Genomic DNA, 15,151 nt, shown 5'->3' on the forward strand with positions numbered 1-15,151 from the left:
GAATACCTTGGGGTGTCTTCTTTCCAAAATGGGGTCACTTGTGGCGTAGTTATACTGCCCTGGCAATTTAGGGGCCCAAATGTGTGAGAAGTACCTTGCAATCAAAATGTGTAAAAAATGGCCTGCGAAACCCGAAAGGTGCACTTTGGAATATGTGCCCCTTTGCCCACCTTGGCAGCAAAAAAGTGTGACACATCTGGTATCGCCGTACTCAGGAGAAGTTGGGGAATGTGTTTTGGGGTGTCATTTTACATATACCCATGCTGGGTGAGAAAAATATCTTGGTCAAATGCCAACTTTGTATAAAAAAAATGGGAAAAGTTGTCTTTTGCCAAGATATTTCTCTCACCCAGCATGGGTATATGTAAAATGACACCCCAAAACACATTCCCCAACTTCTCCTGAGTACGGCGATACCAGATGTGTGACACTTTTTTGATGCCAAGGTGGGCAAAGGGGCACATATTCCAAAGTGCACCTTTCAGATTTCACCGGTCATTTTTTACAGATTTTGATTGCAAAGTTCTTCTCACACATTAGGGCCCCTAAATTGCCAGGGCAGTATAACTACGCCACAAGTGACCCCATATTGGAAAGAAGACACCCCAAGGTATTCTGTGAGGGGCATGGTGAGTTCCTAGAATTTTTTATTTTTTGTCGCAAGTTAGTGGAATATGAGACTTTGTAAGGAAAAAAATAATAATAAAAAATCATCATCATTTTCCGCTAACTTGTGACAAAAAATAAAAAGTTCTATGAACTCACTATGCCCATCAGCGAATACCTTAGGGTGTCTACTTTCCGAAATGGGGTGCATTTGTGGGTTTTTTCTACTGTCTGGGCATTGTAGAACCTCAGGAATCATGACAGGTGCTCAGAAAATCAGAGCTGTTTCAAAAAGCGGAAATTCACATTTTTGTACCATAGTTTGTAAACGCTATAACTTTTACCCAAACCATTTTTTTTTTTTGCCCAAATTTTTTTTTTTATCAAAGACATGTAGAACAATAAATTTGGCGAAAAATTTATATATGGATGTCGTTTTTTTTGCAAAATTTTACAGCTGAAAGTGAAAAATGTCATTTTTTTGCAAAAAAATCGTTACATTTTGATTAATAACAAAAAAAGTAAAAATGTCAGCAGCAATAAAATACCACCAAATGAAAGCTCCATTAGTGAGAAGAAAAGGAGGTAAAATTCATTTGGGTGGTAAGTTGCATGACCGAGCGATAAACGGTGAAAGGAGTGTAGTGCCGAAGTGTAAAAAGTGCTCTGGTCATGAAGGGGGTTTCAGCTAGCGGGGCTGAAGTGGTTAAAGAGGTATTCCATACTCAGACAATAAGGGCATATCGCTAGGATATGCCCCCATTGTCTGAGAGGTGTGGGTCCCACCTCTGGGACCCGCACCTACAGCGAGAACATAGCGGGTAAAGCTGTGGCTGGAGGACTCCAGATTTCCCGGGGTCCGTCCACCAAGCGCTGCTCCCATAGAAGAGAATGGGAGCACACCACGCACATGCGCCCCCTGCTCCCATTCATTTCTATTGGGGAGACGGAAATAGCTGAGCCAGCGCTCGGCTATTTTCGGCGGCCCCATAGAAATGAATGGAGGGTGGCTACGCAGTGCGCCCTCCGTTCATTTCCCCCCTGCGTTCTCATTGTAGGTGCGGGACCCGCACCTATCAGACAATGGGGGCATATCCTAGCGATATGCCCCCATTGTGTGAGATGGGAAAACCCCTTTAAGGGGTAACAACTACTCAGTACTCTGAGATTTTATCGTCCCTGAATATGGTATACATATACTGGTGAGATCAGCAGGGTGGGGTGCTCCCCTAATGAAAACAGAAGATGCTAGGTTCACACCACTTTTTTTGCAATACAGTTGGGACATACTTTTTTTATGCTAAATGCAAAGAAAAATCATATAGTGAAGCCCAGACATGGCACAACCTGCTCCGCCAGCCAAGTCTGAAGAAACTGACCCGTCCCAGGTATGGAAAGCCTGGGAGTAAGCAGCGTCCATATCTGCACACCCAGGACCTCTCAAGAGCCCACCTCCAGTGAGGTCGTGAAGGGTGGTCTCCACCAGGCGGATCAGGTGAAACCATCATGTAGCTGCAGCAAAGGACTTTCTGTTCTCAGTACGCCACAGATCATGCAGATTGTACAGTCGTGGCCAAAAGTTTTGAGAATTACATAAATATTGAAAATTGGAAAAGTTGCTGCTTAAGTTTTTATAATAGCAATTTGCATATACTCCAGAATGTTATGAAGAGTGATCAGATGAATTGCATAGTCCTTCTTTGCCATGAAAATTAACTTAATCCCCAAAAAACTTTCCACTGCATTTCATTGCTGTCATTAAAGGACCTGCTGAGATCATTTCAATAATCGTCTTGTTAACTCAGGTGAGAATGTTGACGAGCACAAGGCTGGAGATCATTATGTCAGGCTGATTGAGTTAAAATGGCAGACTTGACCTGTTAAAAGGAGGGTGATGCTTGAAATCATTGTTCTTCCATTGTTAACCATGGTGACCTGCAAAGAAACGCGTGCAGCCATCATTGCGTTGCATAAAAATGGCTTCACAGGCAAGGATATTGTGGCTACTAAGATTGCACCTCAATCAACAATTTATAGGATCATCAAGAACTTCAAGGAAAGAGGTTAAATTCTTGTTAAGAAGGCTTCAGGGCATCCATGCATGCCTGCAGCGCTCTCCCTTCACTTCTATGACGCTATGTGAGGTTAGAGTCAGTTTTATACACTACTGTTGTATTTGGCCAGGAACGCTCTACTTTCATGTTGGGGCCCCGTCCTTGAGATAGGAGTGGGTCCCAGAGGTGGGACACGCCCACATCTCTCATATATCTATGGTACATCCTATTGATATGCCATAAATGTCAGATGGCACAACCCCTAAGTGGCTGAGGCGCCTCAGAGAGTCCCCGGGGTTGGGTCCTCACCAAATGCGATCGGCCATTTACTCCCAGAAAACCCTCTTCCATGTGGATTATGGCGCTGATTCCACGCCCCAAAAAAGCACGTGCAATTCATATTTATGGAATTAAATGAAGAAACCGCTTGCTGTCATATGGCGCCTTTTTTTCTACTTGCGGATTTAAAAACCACATTATGTAAAAAAGACGTGACATGTCCCTTCCCATGAAATGCAGCAGAGTCCTCATCCTGTTTATAGCACAGAAAACACACTCTGTGTGAATATACCCTGAGCAGATTCTGCAGACATGCTAAAAAGTGGACTTCCCCTTTAAATAGAACAGTCCTACGGCGTGAGGAGAGCAGACTCCCACATGACACATCTACTGAGGGAGAACACATAGACCAAGCCCAGCTGCCGTACAACAAGCTTCCTATCCCGTTGCTTAGCAACCAGTGAAGGAATCCGGAAGTGTATCGTTCGACTTCCGCCTCCCTCCCCTCTGAGGTGTCAGGACAGAACTTTCACTCTGCCCTCCTCAGCCACATGCCATCTTTACAAGCAGTCGGCCCATCCCTTCTCCCTCGCACTTCCAGCCCTGTACATCGCTATCACCGGTCCGCCTCTCTCGTACTTGCCCTTTAACGTCACTAGGCCCCGCCTTTCAGTACGTGACGTTCCCAAGCCACGCCCCTAGAACACGTCACTGGCCCTTGACTGTGCCTGCTAGGTGCCGCCCGGTGTCTCCCGGTGTGTCACCCCCGCCCGGAGCTTCACCATGGCGGCCAGCGCCAAGCGGAAGCAGGAGGAAAAGCACCTGAAATTGCTCCGGGAGATGACCAGCCTCCCGCACAACCGCAAGTGCTTCGACTGTGACCAGCGCGGCCCGACCTACGCCAATATGACGGCGGGGGCCTTCGTGTGCACGTCGTGCTCCGGCATCCTGTGAGTACCGGTGTCTGCTGCCGGCTGCTGCCTGTCACCGCCCGACCGGTACATGTACATCACACACACGTCAGGTCCTACATCTGTACCCACATGTTATATACTGGGCATACATGTGCTAATACTTCATACAGGTTATATACTGGACATACATGTGCTAATACTTCATACAGGTTATATACTGGGCATACATGTGCTAATACTTCTTACATGTTATATACTGGGCATACATGTGCTAATGCTTCATACATGTTATATACTGGACATACATGTGCTAATGCTTCATACATGTCATATACTGGACATACATGTGCTAATACTTCATACAGGTTATATATTGGGCATACATGTGCTAATGCTTCATACAGGTTATATACTGGACATGCATGCGCTAATACTTCATACACGTTATATACTGGGCATACATGTGCTAATACTTCTTACATGTTATATACTGGGCATACATGTGCTAATGCTTCATACAGGTTATATACTGGGCATACATGTGCTAATGCTTCATACATGTTATATACTGGGCATACATGTGCTAATGCTTCATACATGTTATATACTGGACATACATGTGCTAATGCTTCATACATGTTATATACTGGGCATACATGTGCTAATGCTTCATACAGGTTATATACTGGGCATACATGTGCTAATGCTTCATACATGTTATATACTGGACATACATGTGCTAATACTTCTTACATGTTATATACTGGGCATACATGTGCTAATGCTTCATACAGGTTATATACTGGGCATACATGTGCTAATACTTCTTACATGTTATATACTGGGCATACATGTGCTAATGCTTCATACAGGTTATATACTGGGCATACATGTGCTAATGCTTCATACAGGTTATATACTGGACATACATGTGCTAATGCTTCATACATGTTATATACTGGGCATACATGTGCTAATACTTCATACATGTTATATACTGGGCATACATGTGCTAATACTTCATACATGTTATATACTGGGCATACATGTGCTAATACTTCATACAGGTTATATACTGGGCATACATGTGCTAATGCTTCATACAGGTTATATACTGGACATGCATGCACTAATACTTCATACAGGTTATATACTGGGCATACATGTGCTAATGCTTCATACATGTTATATACTGGGCATGCATGCGCTAATACTTCATACATGTCATATACTGGGCATGCATGCGCTAATGCTTCATACATGTCATATACTGGGCATGCATGCGCTAATGCTTCATACATGTCATATACTGGGCATGCATGCGCTAATGCTTCATACATGTCATATACTGGGCATGCATGCGCTAATGCTTCATACATGTTATATACTGGACATGCATGTGCTAATGCTTCATACATGTTATATACTGGACATGCATGTGCTAATACACAGTACTTATATACTGTATATACATGTGCTAATCATACATCTTATATACTATACATGTTCTAATACATAGTACTTATATACTTTACATACATGTTGTACTGTACATGTCCTAATACATTGTACATGTTATATACTGTACATGTCCTAATATAGCATACATGTTATATACTGTACATGTCCTAATACACTACTTATATACTGTACATGTCCTAATACACTGCATACATGTCCTAATACATTGTACATGTTATATACTGTACATATGTCCTTTAAATACGTGCATGTTCTAATGCTTAATACATATGCCAATTCATACATCTGTATGTACATATATACTGTAAAACTGTGCCAACATACATGTTCTAATACATCGTACATATGCCAGTTGATACTTACTGTACATGTATACTGTATTTACTGAGGATACATATATATGTACTGTGCATACATGTTTAATACATCATACATATGTACTGTGAATACATGTATTTTTAATGCTCGGTACACCTGCCAGATTGTACATACGGTACTTATATTCTATACTTTCTATAATGTACATACCCAGGCCAATTCCTCCATGCTGCACTGGTATGTATGTACGGTATATACACCGGTGCATACATACGTGTGTGAGTACATGCAGATGGGGTTAGAGGCGCTCACACTGCAGCGTCCCCTCCACGATGAGCCCGCTGGCAGCTCCCGCCCTGTGCACGGCTGTGTCACACTGCGGACTTGGTTATACAGTGGATATATCAGACCTTCATCACTGAGCTGATAGTGAGGGGCCGCGCGCAGCACCCCTGTCAGTGTGAACAGAGCCTGACAGACCTCCATAGCAGTCAGTGGTGGTCACAGGTGGGTGAGCCAGGGGCTGAAGCTGAGGACTGACTTCTCATACAGACCATGGTGTATGTGGGCATGGCTGGGCACATGCCAGGTAGCCAGTGCTGGCGGCCGACTTACAGGCGTGGCCTCTGATTACTATAGAAAGTCCTATCTCTTTGCCACTGGTAAAGTCAAGCTGGTTTCTGATGTGATTCCTAGTTTTACAGTAATTCATGACTGTGCATACTGGGGGTTGTAGTTCTGCAGTGACTGGAGAGCGCTGCTGTAAAGTGTACAGTAGGTTGCTCCTGGTACTTGTTGTGACATCACCCAAACAATGCGGTTTACAGAAGCGTGTCAGATCGCCGTAGGCTTTCCGTGTTTTCAGCCATGTGCAGAAATTTTGTCTTTCAACTCTTCGAGACCATTGCAGTACATGTGCAAAGTGTCCAGAGTATCTAGATAACGGGCGGGACGGGTATGCTGCGGGTGTGCGGTGGTAAATCTGCAGCGTCAGTCAGCACCACAGAAGTGGATGAGATTTTAAGAAACCCCCAGTTGGTCAGTGCTGTGGATTTCCGCAGTGGATTTCAATGCACACAGTGAAATCCGCAGCGAAGACTGCAGCAGAAATCTGCCCACATGGCTGTACCTTAAAGGGGTTGTCCAGGTTCAGAGCTGAATCCGGACATCCCTCCATTTTCACCCCGACAGCCCCTCTGACAGGAGCATCGGAGCAGTTCATGCTCCGATGCTCACCTTCGCCCAGGGCAAAGGCATTTTTTGGAGATCTGGTGACGTACCGGGGCTCTCCATGAGGCTGCCAGGAAGCCCGGTGACGTCCCCGGCACTGATGGGCAGTATTTAGCGCTGCCCTAGCCAGTAAAACGGCTAAGGCAGCGCTAAAGCCCGCCCATAAGAGCCGGTGACGTCACCGAACACACTGCCGGGCGGAAGTTTCCACCCAGCAGTGTGTTATTGAAAACAAAAGAACCCGTGCCCTGCGCGATGCTCCGATGCTAGCCTCAGGGGGGCTGGCTGGGTGAAAATTAAGGGTATGTCCAGGTTCAGCTCTGAACCCGGACGACCCCTTTAAAGGGGCTGTCCGAGGGTTGAGGAGCTCATGCACACCAACATATGTATTTTGGGTCTGCAAAAAAACGGATGACGTCCAGTGTGTGTTTCATATTTTGCGGAACAGAACAGCAGGCCCCTAATAGAACAGTCCTATCCTTGTCCGTAATGCGGACAATAATAGGACATGTTCTATTTTTTTGCAGAACGGACATACGGAAGCGGAATTTTTTTGCAGACCCATTGAAAAGAATGGTTCTGCATACGGACCGCAAAAAAAGCGGAACAGACACTAATAGAAAATACATTTGTGTGCATGAGCCCTAGTACTGATGACCTAGCCTCAGGATAGGTCTTCAGTGTCTGATCGGTGTTTGAAGAGCCCACTGTCTCTTAGGCTAGTTTCACACTAGCGGCAGGGAAGTCCGGCAGGCTGTTCCGGTGGGTGAGCAGTCTGTCGTATCCGTCCTGCCACTAGTGACCGCGTGCCCCCACAGACTGCCGCTCCGTCCCCATTGACTATAATGGGGGTGGAGTTCCGGCAGCGCACACCAAGAGACAGCCGGACTAAAAGTACTGCATGCGATAGGGACGGAGCGGCAGTCCAGAGGCACACGTGAACTAGCGGCAGGACTGATCCGACAGGCTGTTCACCCGCCTGGAGTCCCCTGCCACTAGTGTGAAAGTACCCTTAAACAGATTATCGGTGAAGGTGGCGGGAGTTGGACCCCCACTAGTCAGATACTGATGACCTATCCTGAAGCCAGTAACGCCATGTTCATCGCAGTCAAGTGAATGGGGCTGAGCTGCAATAGCAAGCACTGCTGCTATATACCATGTACGGCTCTGTGCTTGGAAGCGTCGAGGAGGCTGCAGCGTTCACCCCAGCGCCATAACCTCTTTAAACAGCTGATCAGCGGGGGTCCTGGGTGTTGGACCCCCCCACCAATCTCATACTGATGACCTGTCTTGAGGATTAAAGACTCTGGTGATCCCTTTAAAGGGGTATTCCCATATTATAAAGTGATGCCATACCACTGGCCCCTTCACCAGTCCTTCACCACAGTAAGTGATGCGCCCCCCACCCCCCACACACATTTTATCTCTGTCCGGCTGCACTTCCAGGGTGCAGTTCCCTGCACTTCCAGGATGCAGCGCTCTACACCAATGCTGCTTCTCCTTCATTCTCAGGACTGGTGGAGGGACCAGAGCTCAGAACCTCACCCACCAGAAAGCGACGGCATATTCTAGTGCACCAATATTGGTGCAGTTTGCATAGTAAATAGCAGCTTTCCATCGGGCCATGGCTGTGCATGTACCGTGCCTATTGCAAAAGTGGTGGAAATCAAATTAAGCGGTGCTGGATACTGCGCAGTGTAGAGCAGGGGTCAGCAACCTTCGGCGCTCCAGCTGCTGTGAAAACTACAACTTCCAACATACACAGGTACCCGGCTGTTCTTGTAACTCCCATGGAAGTGAAAGGAGGATTCTGGGAGTTGTAGTTTTAGAACAGCTGGAGTACCAGAGGTTTCTGATCCCTGGTGTAAAGTCTTCTTCTTCCACTTCATACCAGAGACAGCAGATTGGTGAGGGTCTCAGTTGTCAGACCCCCACCGATCTAGTGGATAGATCATCAGTATCCGTAGCCCAGAGAACCCCTTATAGCTGGATACAGCAGAGCTTACATGGTGGTGTAGTAGTTTTCAACCCATTCAAGTACTATTCCAGCTGGATTTATTTTTGCTAATAATCCCATTCATTTATGGGATCAATGCTTAGATTCTTTATAAGATTTGAGGGGGTTATAGGAACAAACCCCTTTAATTTTTGGGGCTAATGAACTGGGACCCCTGTTTCACTAGAATCAGGGGGAACATTTCTGAGCGTGTGGCTTTTTGGATTTCAGGCTGCAATGTAATGCACAGCTCTATTGTAACTATGGGGCACGGTATCACGTTGTGTTTTCCAGGTAGGTAAGTCTCGTGAGTCACTTATCATTATTTTACAGCTGTATATTTCCACGTGGGTGCAGTGCAGAGGTCAGGTACTGTAGATGAGCTGATAGACGCCGGCTCACTCACGTCACGTTGACTCGCATATCCATTCAGAACTGATTCAATGGCAGGACATTCCGAAAAAGTGGCGCAGAACAAAAGTTATTGTTGCCCATAGCAACCAGTTAGTGCCGCTTTTATGTTTGCCAGATGCTGTGTTGAACATTGGTACCTTATATACCAGAAAGAACGGGATGCATTCAGGCCAGTGGGGTCCGGTAGTGCCAGGGGTCCACATGGATGGACTGCACGTAGAGAAAAGCTGCCGAGAGGGGTAGAGTCAAAGAAGGTTCCAAATGGAGAATGCTTCAGCTGCATTAAAGGGGGTATTCCCATGTAATAGCAGAATGGCATATTAATGTTTGGTCAGGGAGCATTGATTGAGCACTGCGGCCGAGATTTACTAATCCTGCAGATGGCGTAAACCTAGATCGGGGCTCAGGCTGGATGATAAACCGGGTACAGGGACAGGCGCTTTTCTCTGACTCTATACCAACTGTTGGTTAACTTTGAGACAGATTTTTACATCAGAATTGTGGCGCAGAATGTCGCATCTTGGGCCCCTCCCCAGTTCCCAGTAAGCCCCGCCCCTTTGGAAAAAGTGTAGCAATCCTAGATGCGCCAATTTGTGCCACTTTTTAGACAGATTTTTGCCAGCCACGTTGGTAAATCTGGGCCTGGATCCCCTAATTTTGCTTGCACAGCGGGTGGCTGAGACGCCTCTCTCTGTACTGGGAAGAAGTAGAAGGCCATGCAGTGTTGCCTCAGGGCTGTGGCTCCTCCGGTCTAACAATTGGTGGTGGTCCATGAGCTATCCTAGTAATATGCCAGCACTTTTTAAGATGAAAATACCCATTGTCAGTTTGTCCACGTTAGAAAATGATGGTTTATTCACATAATTTGGCAAAAATGTCTGATGGGCACCCCCAAATTTAGAAAGGGGTTCTCATGTCTAGGTGGAAAGTGTTGAGAGGTATCCTCATGGTCTGTGGGAGTTACAGAAAGGCTCCTGAGACTTGTCCTCCTCTGGCTTACTAGTTTTCCTACTTTACACTAAGAAAACTCTGGAGTTTTCTAGGAAAACTAGGAAACTCCGATCTGATGGTATATTAATAGGGACTCTTGACTTTACATTACATGGGGGATGGATCCGTTTGCAATTGCACCATATTGTGTCAACGTCAAACGGATCCGTCGCCATTGACTTGCATTGTAAGTCTGGACGGATCCGTTTGGCTCCGCACGGCCAGGCGGACACGAAAACGCTGCAAGCTGCTTTCGGGTGTCCGCCTGCTGAGCGGAACGGAGGCGAAACAGAGCCATACTGATGCATTCTGAGCGGATCCGTATCCACTCAGAATGCATTGGGGCAGTACGGATCCGTTCGGGGCCGCTTGTGAGAGCCTTCAAACGGAACTCACAAGCGGAACCCCAAACACAAGTGTGAAAGTAGCCTAATGTGGTTTGCTTCTCTTTTTGTCAGGACATAAGGAGTGGAAGTTCGGCTGTGTGGGAATTCAAGTGTTTCTCCAACATTTTAGTGAGAAATGTTCATATGTTGGAGTCCTAGGCAGGGGCGGATTGGGAAGTTAAAGTGGCCCTGGAAAAAACTTAGTGGCCCCATGTTGTAGGCAGGTCCAAATTGACAGAAAGTAGGGCAACAGAAATAGGCATGTCCAGCAATACCATAACGCATAGCAAAATACTGCCCCAGCAGAACCAAATACAAATATAGTGTAGTACATAATACTCCCTCATCAGAACCACATACCATAGTGCAGCACAAAATACTGCCTACAAAGAGCATCAGATCTTTATGTACATCAGCCCACCGGGAAATTTCCCTGTAGGTTCAATGGCCAGTCCACCCATGGTCCTAGGTCATCCGTGCAAGGGCTAATTCACCTTCTTTTTTTTTTCTATTCATTCCATTGCTCTGTTTTTGTAAGAGTGATCACAGATGCCACCCCCACCCAAGTTGTGACAGCTTTTCAGAACAAAGCACCCACCATAAACGTTGTGGTGTACTGATAAGCAATGCCTTCGACTTCTGATCACCACTGGTGGCCAGAATGAAAGGCCTGTGGCAGGAGATATCAAGAGAAGCCAGAATTTGACCTGTTGGATTTCAAAGATAGGCTGCTATCACAAGTGCCTGCCAACGTCTTGTCTCCCACCTCAGGAGACTGGTAAGGCCGGTTTCAGGAGAACGTGTGCTATCCATGAAAGATGCTCGATGTGATGGCCACATTTCCTGAACACACGTCAACTTGTCTGAGCTGAACTCATAGTGAATTTTGATGTGACTTTCAGCCAGACTATGGGTCTACTCATGCCGTATTCAAATTAGCGATATTTCACAAATATTTTGCTAAATATTTGTGATATATTCGCTAATTCAAGACTTAGTTATATATGTACAATGCTATTCTATTGCGAAAAATCGTCATTGAAATATTTGTGTGCGCATACTCGTTTTTGGCATAAGATAAACTACCGTATATTAAATAATGAAGAATATTCTAATTCAGTACTGACTAAGGTATTTCAGCCTTCTCACATTGGCCCACAAGCAAAAAGCAGGCCGGTAATGTGAGAAGGCTGAAATACCGTAGTCAGTACTGAATTAGAATATTCTTCATTATTTAATATAGTTTATCTTATGCCAAAAATTGACAATTAAATATGCGCATTAATCAAATAGTGTAAGCGCGTTAAAGGGAACCTGTCACTGGGATTTTGTGTATAGAGCTGAGGACATGGGTTTATAGATGGCCGCTAGCACATCTGCAATACCCAGTCCCCATAGCTCTGTGTGCTTTTATTGTGTAAAAAAAACGATTTGATACATATGCAAATTAACCTGAGATAAGTCCTGTCCCTGAGATGAGTCAAGGACAGGACTCCTCATGTTAATTTCCATATGTATCAAATAGTTTTTCTTACACAATAAAAGCACCCAGAGCTATGGGGACTGGATATTGTGGATGTGCTAGTGGCCATCTAGCAACCTATGTCCTCAGCTCTATGCACAAAATCCTGGTTCCCTTTAAGCAACTTTCCTATTGGGTTGGCTTGGTAGAAATGTAGAATATAGTGCTATATTCGTAATACAAATATTTATGTATTTTTCATCTGAATCCATTACATTTACTATCACTAATGGGTAGCCGATAATCGGTGAACTTTCAGGCCGATAGCAGATTATTTATACCGATATTTTATGTATTATAATATATATTATATTAGTTGGTAAGTCACTGAGTTGGTGGAAATTTGCATTTGGCACTAGTATATTATAAATGTACGGTAAATTATAAATTGATAAAGCCCTTAGTTGGTAGTCAATTTATAATTTACATTTATAATATACTAGTGCCAAATGCCAATTTCCACACCATCCCCCCCTTCTCACTGACTTTATTAACCTCTATCAGACCTCAGATCAGACTTTAATTACCGTATTTTTTGCTTTATAAGACGCACTTTTCCCCCCCAAAAGTGGGGGGAAAATGTCCGTGCGTCTTATAAAACAAATACTAGTGAGCGCTTCCATTATGGAAGCGCTCACTAGTATGTATTAGGAGCGGGGAGCGAAGCGCCGCAAGCGCAGGTAATATTTACCCTCCCTGGTCTGCGCCACGGCTCCTCTTCAGCTATCGCGCTCCCATCTTTCTGGCCTGCGCTGCACTGTCCTGACCCCGTACAGCGTCAGGACGTAGTGCGCGGAAGATGAGAGTGCGACAGCTTAAGAGCAGCCGCGGAGCAGGACAGGTAAGATGATTTTTTATTTTAGTCTGATCTGAGGTCTGATGGGCTATTCTGAGGTCTGGGGGTACGGATGGGCTTATCTGAGGTCTTATAAGTCTCTGAGAGGGCTGATATGAGGTCTGATGAAAAATATTTTTTCTTATTTTTCTACTCTAAAATCTGGGGTGCGTCTTATCATCGGGTGCGTCTTATAAAGCAAAAAATATGGTAACCCCTATCAGACCTCAGATCAGACTTTATTTAACCCCTAACAGACGTAAGATAAATAAAATAAAAAACTCCTCGCCTCTCCTTCTCCACGGCTCCTCTTCATGTCCGGTGTCGCGCTCCCCTGTGTTCTCCGGCCCGTGCTGCACTGTCACCTGGCAGCGTCAGGTCATAGTGCGCGCACTATGTCCTGGCGCTGTACGGCATCAGGACAGTGCAGCGCGGGCCCCATCAAAGAGGACCAGGGAGGGTGAGTATCGGAAGCGCTTGCTGCGCTTCTTCCCTGCTCCTGGCACCCGATGCATACTGGTGAGCGCTTCCATAAGCGCACATTAGTATTCGCTTTATACGCATTATCGGCAAGGTTAGGTGCCGATAATGTGCAAAATCCTTAATATCGGCCGATGATATCGGTACTTCCAATAATCGGTCGATCCCTAGTTTGGATGAAAAAAAAAAAACACGAATATTCGTTTTAACGAATATATATCAATATATTCTAAATATTTGCAAATTATTGAAGTGCCGATATTCGCGAGAAAAATTCGCTATTCGAATATTCGCGCACAACACTACTCATCAGGCACTGGGCAGTAGAATTGCCTTTAGGCAGTGGGTTTGTGTCGGCCGAGCCACAGTCTGTCTGGGAAATGTGGCCGTCACATAATCGCACACAGTCAGCTGAAACCAGCCTGCTTAATAACAAAACAAAATATAAATATAAAAACGCCCCAAAAAGTAAATTCCAAGGTGTCCTAAGGTGCCCTTGTGCGCACAAAGGGAAGGATTCATGATGAGGGTCATTTTTAAAGTCAGTCTTGCGTTGCTATAATTTGCACCAAATTTTTCAACTGTTGATATACAGTAAGTGGTGTATTTGTTAAAAATAACTCTTGGGGTACGACCACACAGTCAGGTTTTTTCTTTCTTTCTTTCTTTTTTTTTTTTTTTTTACAACAGAAAACTGGTGTACAGGGCTTATTAAATTGCTCCCAAAGTGCTATAAAAAAAAAAAAATTAAATAAAATCGCAAAGTTGAAGGTGGTGGTGTTGCTCATGGCAAGCACTCAAAATGAATTAAAAGCTACAAATAAAAAAAAAAATATATAAAAAAAATACAGTTCACGCTTTCTAGTTGTTTCTAGATGATGAAAACGGGCATAGTGATTTGTTGCTATGGGAGATGTTAAACTTTTGATATTAGATTCTTAAAATAACCCCCGACCTGAGAATGTCAGCACCTCGGGGGCCCCAAACTGGCTAGCGATGAATAGTTTTTATCCCTTGTTCCCCGGTTTACCATGAGGCCATTCTCCCGTGACTCCACATGGCGCTATGAGAAGCCGAAGTGTTAATTAGCAATCCTGTGGCCTTCATCCCATTTTTTTCCTGCACAACATGCTGCGATGTGTGTTAAGTTGGCACCCAGACCACACGTTTGCGTCCAGCTGGCACGTGCTGGGGATTGGTGTTTGTTTTCCGCACTGGACCGCACTTATCTGCTTTGAAGTCTCGGTTCGCCGAACGTTCTGGATTTTCTGGGAAAGTGATATAAATGTCACCGATATAATCTCTCTGTGTGGCTAATTAAAAATATGGACCGACGGGCTGTTCCTGGAAGAAGCGATACTGGTTGTTTTGGGCAACATGTATTTTTGTGTGACAATGTTAACCCTTCCTTTGTCTCTATTTTTAGGAGAACAGTGTGATTCTGCAGTTGTAGTAATGACTATGTATGTATGAGATAAAGGGAAGATAAAAAGTAAAGCAAGTTCTTGGAAGCCTCCCCAAATGGGAATGAAGTCCACTCCAATAACCTCTCACCTACTACATTTCATCAGCTTTAGGCCAGGAAATGCTTTTTTTTAAAGGGCTTTTTCCATCTCCTAAAGCAATGATATATCGCCAGGATATG

At 44.9% G+C, this 15,151-nt stretch overlaps 1 protein-coding gene across 6 annotated transcripts in view; it reads left to right on the forward strand.

The window, feature by feature from the left end:
- The first annotated feature begins 3,546 nt into the window (after positions 1-3,546).
- The window catches only part of AGFG1 (ArfGAP with FG repeats 1), an 87,527-nt gene continuing 75,922 nt past the window's right edge, over positions 3,547-15,151 (forward strand). For 2 of the 6 annotated variants that reach the window (XM_044292184.1, XM_044292188.1), the window contains exon 1: positions 3,547-3,889. In XM_044292184.1, the coding sequence (XP_044148119.1) occupies positions 3,723-3,889 (167 nt within the window). In that variant the 5' untranslated portion in view covers positions 3,547-3,722. The remainder of the gene's footprint in view (positions 3,890-15,151) is intronic. The other 4 variants (XM_044292189.1, XM_044292187.1, XM_044292190.1 and 1 more) reach the window with 4 other exon arrangements.

This window comes from Bufo gargarizans, chromosome 4 (genome assembly GCF_014858855.1).
Source record: "Bufo gargarizans isolate SCDJY-AF-19 chromosome 4, ASM1485885v1, whole genome shotgun sequence".
Lineage (NCBI taxonomy): Eukaryota > Metazoa > Chordata > Amphibia > Anura > Bufonidae > Bufo > Bufo gargarizans.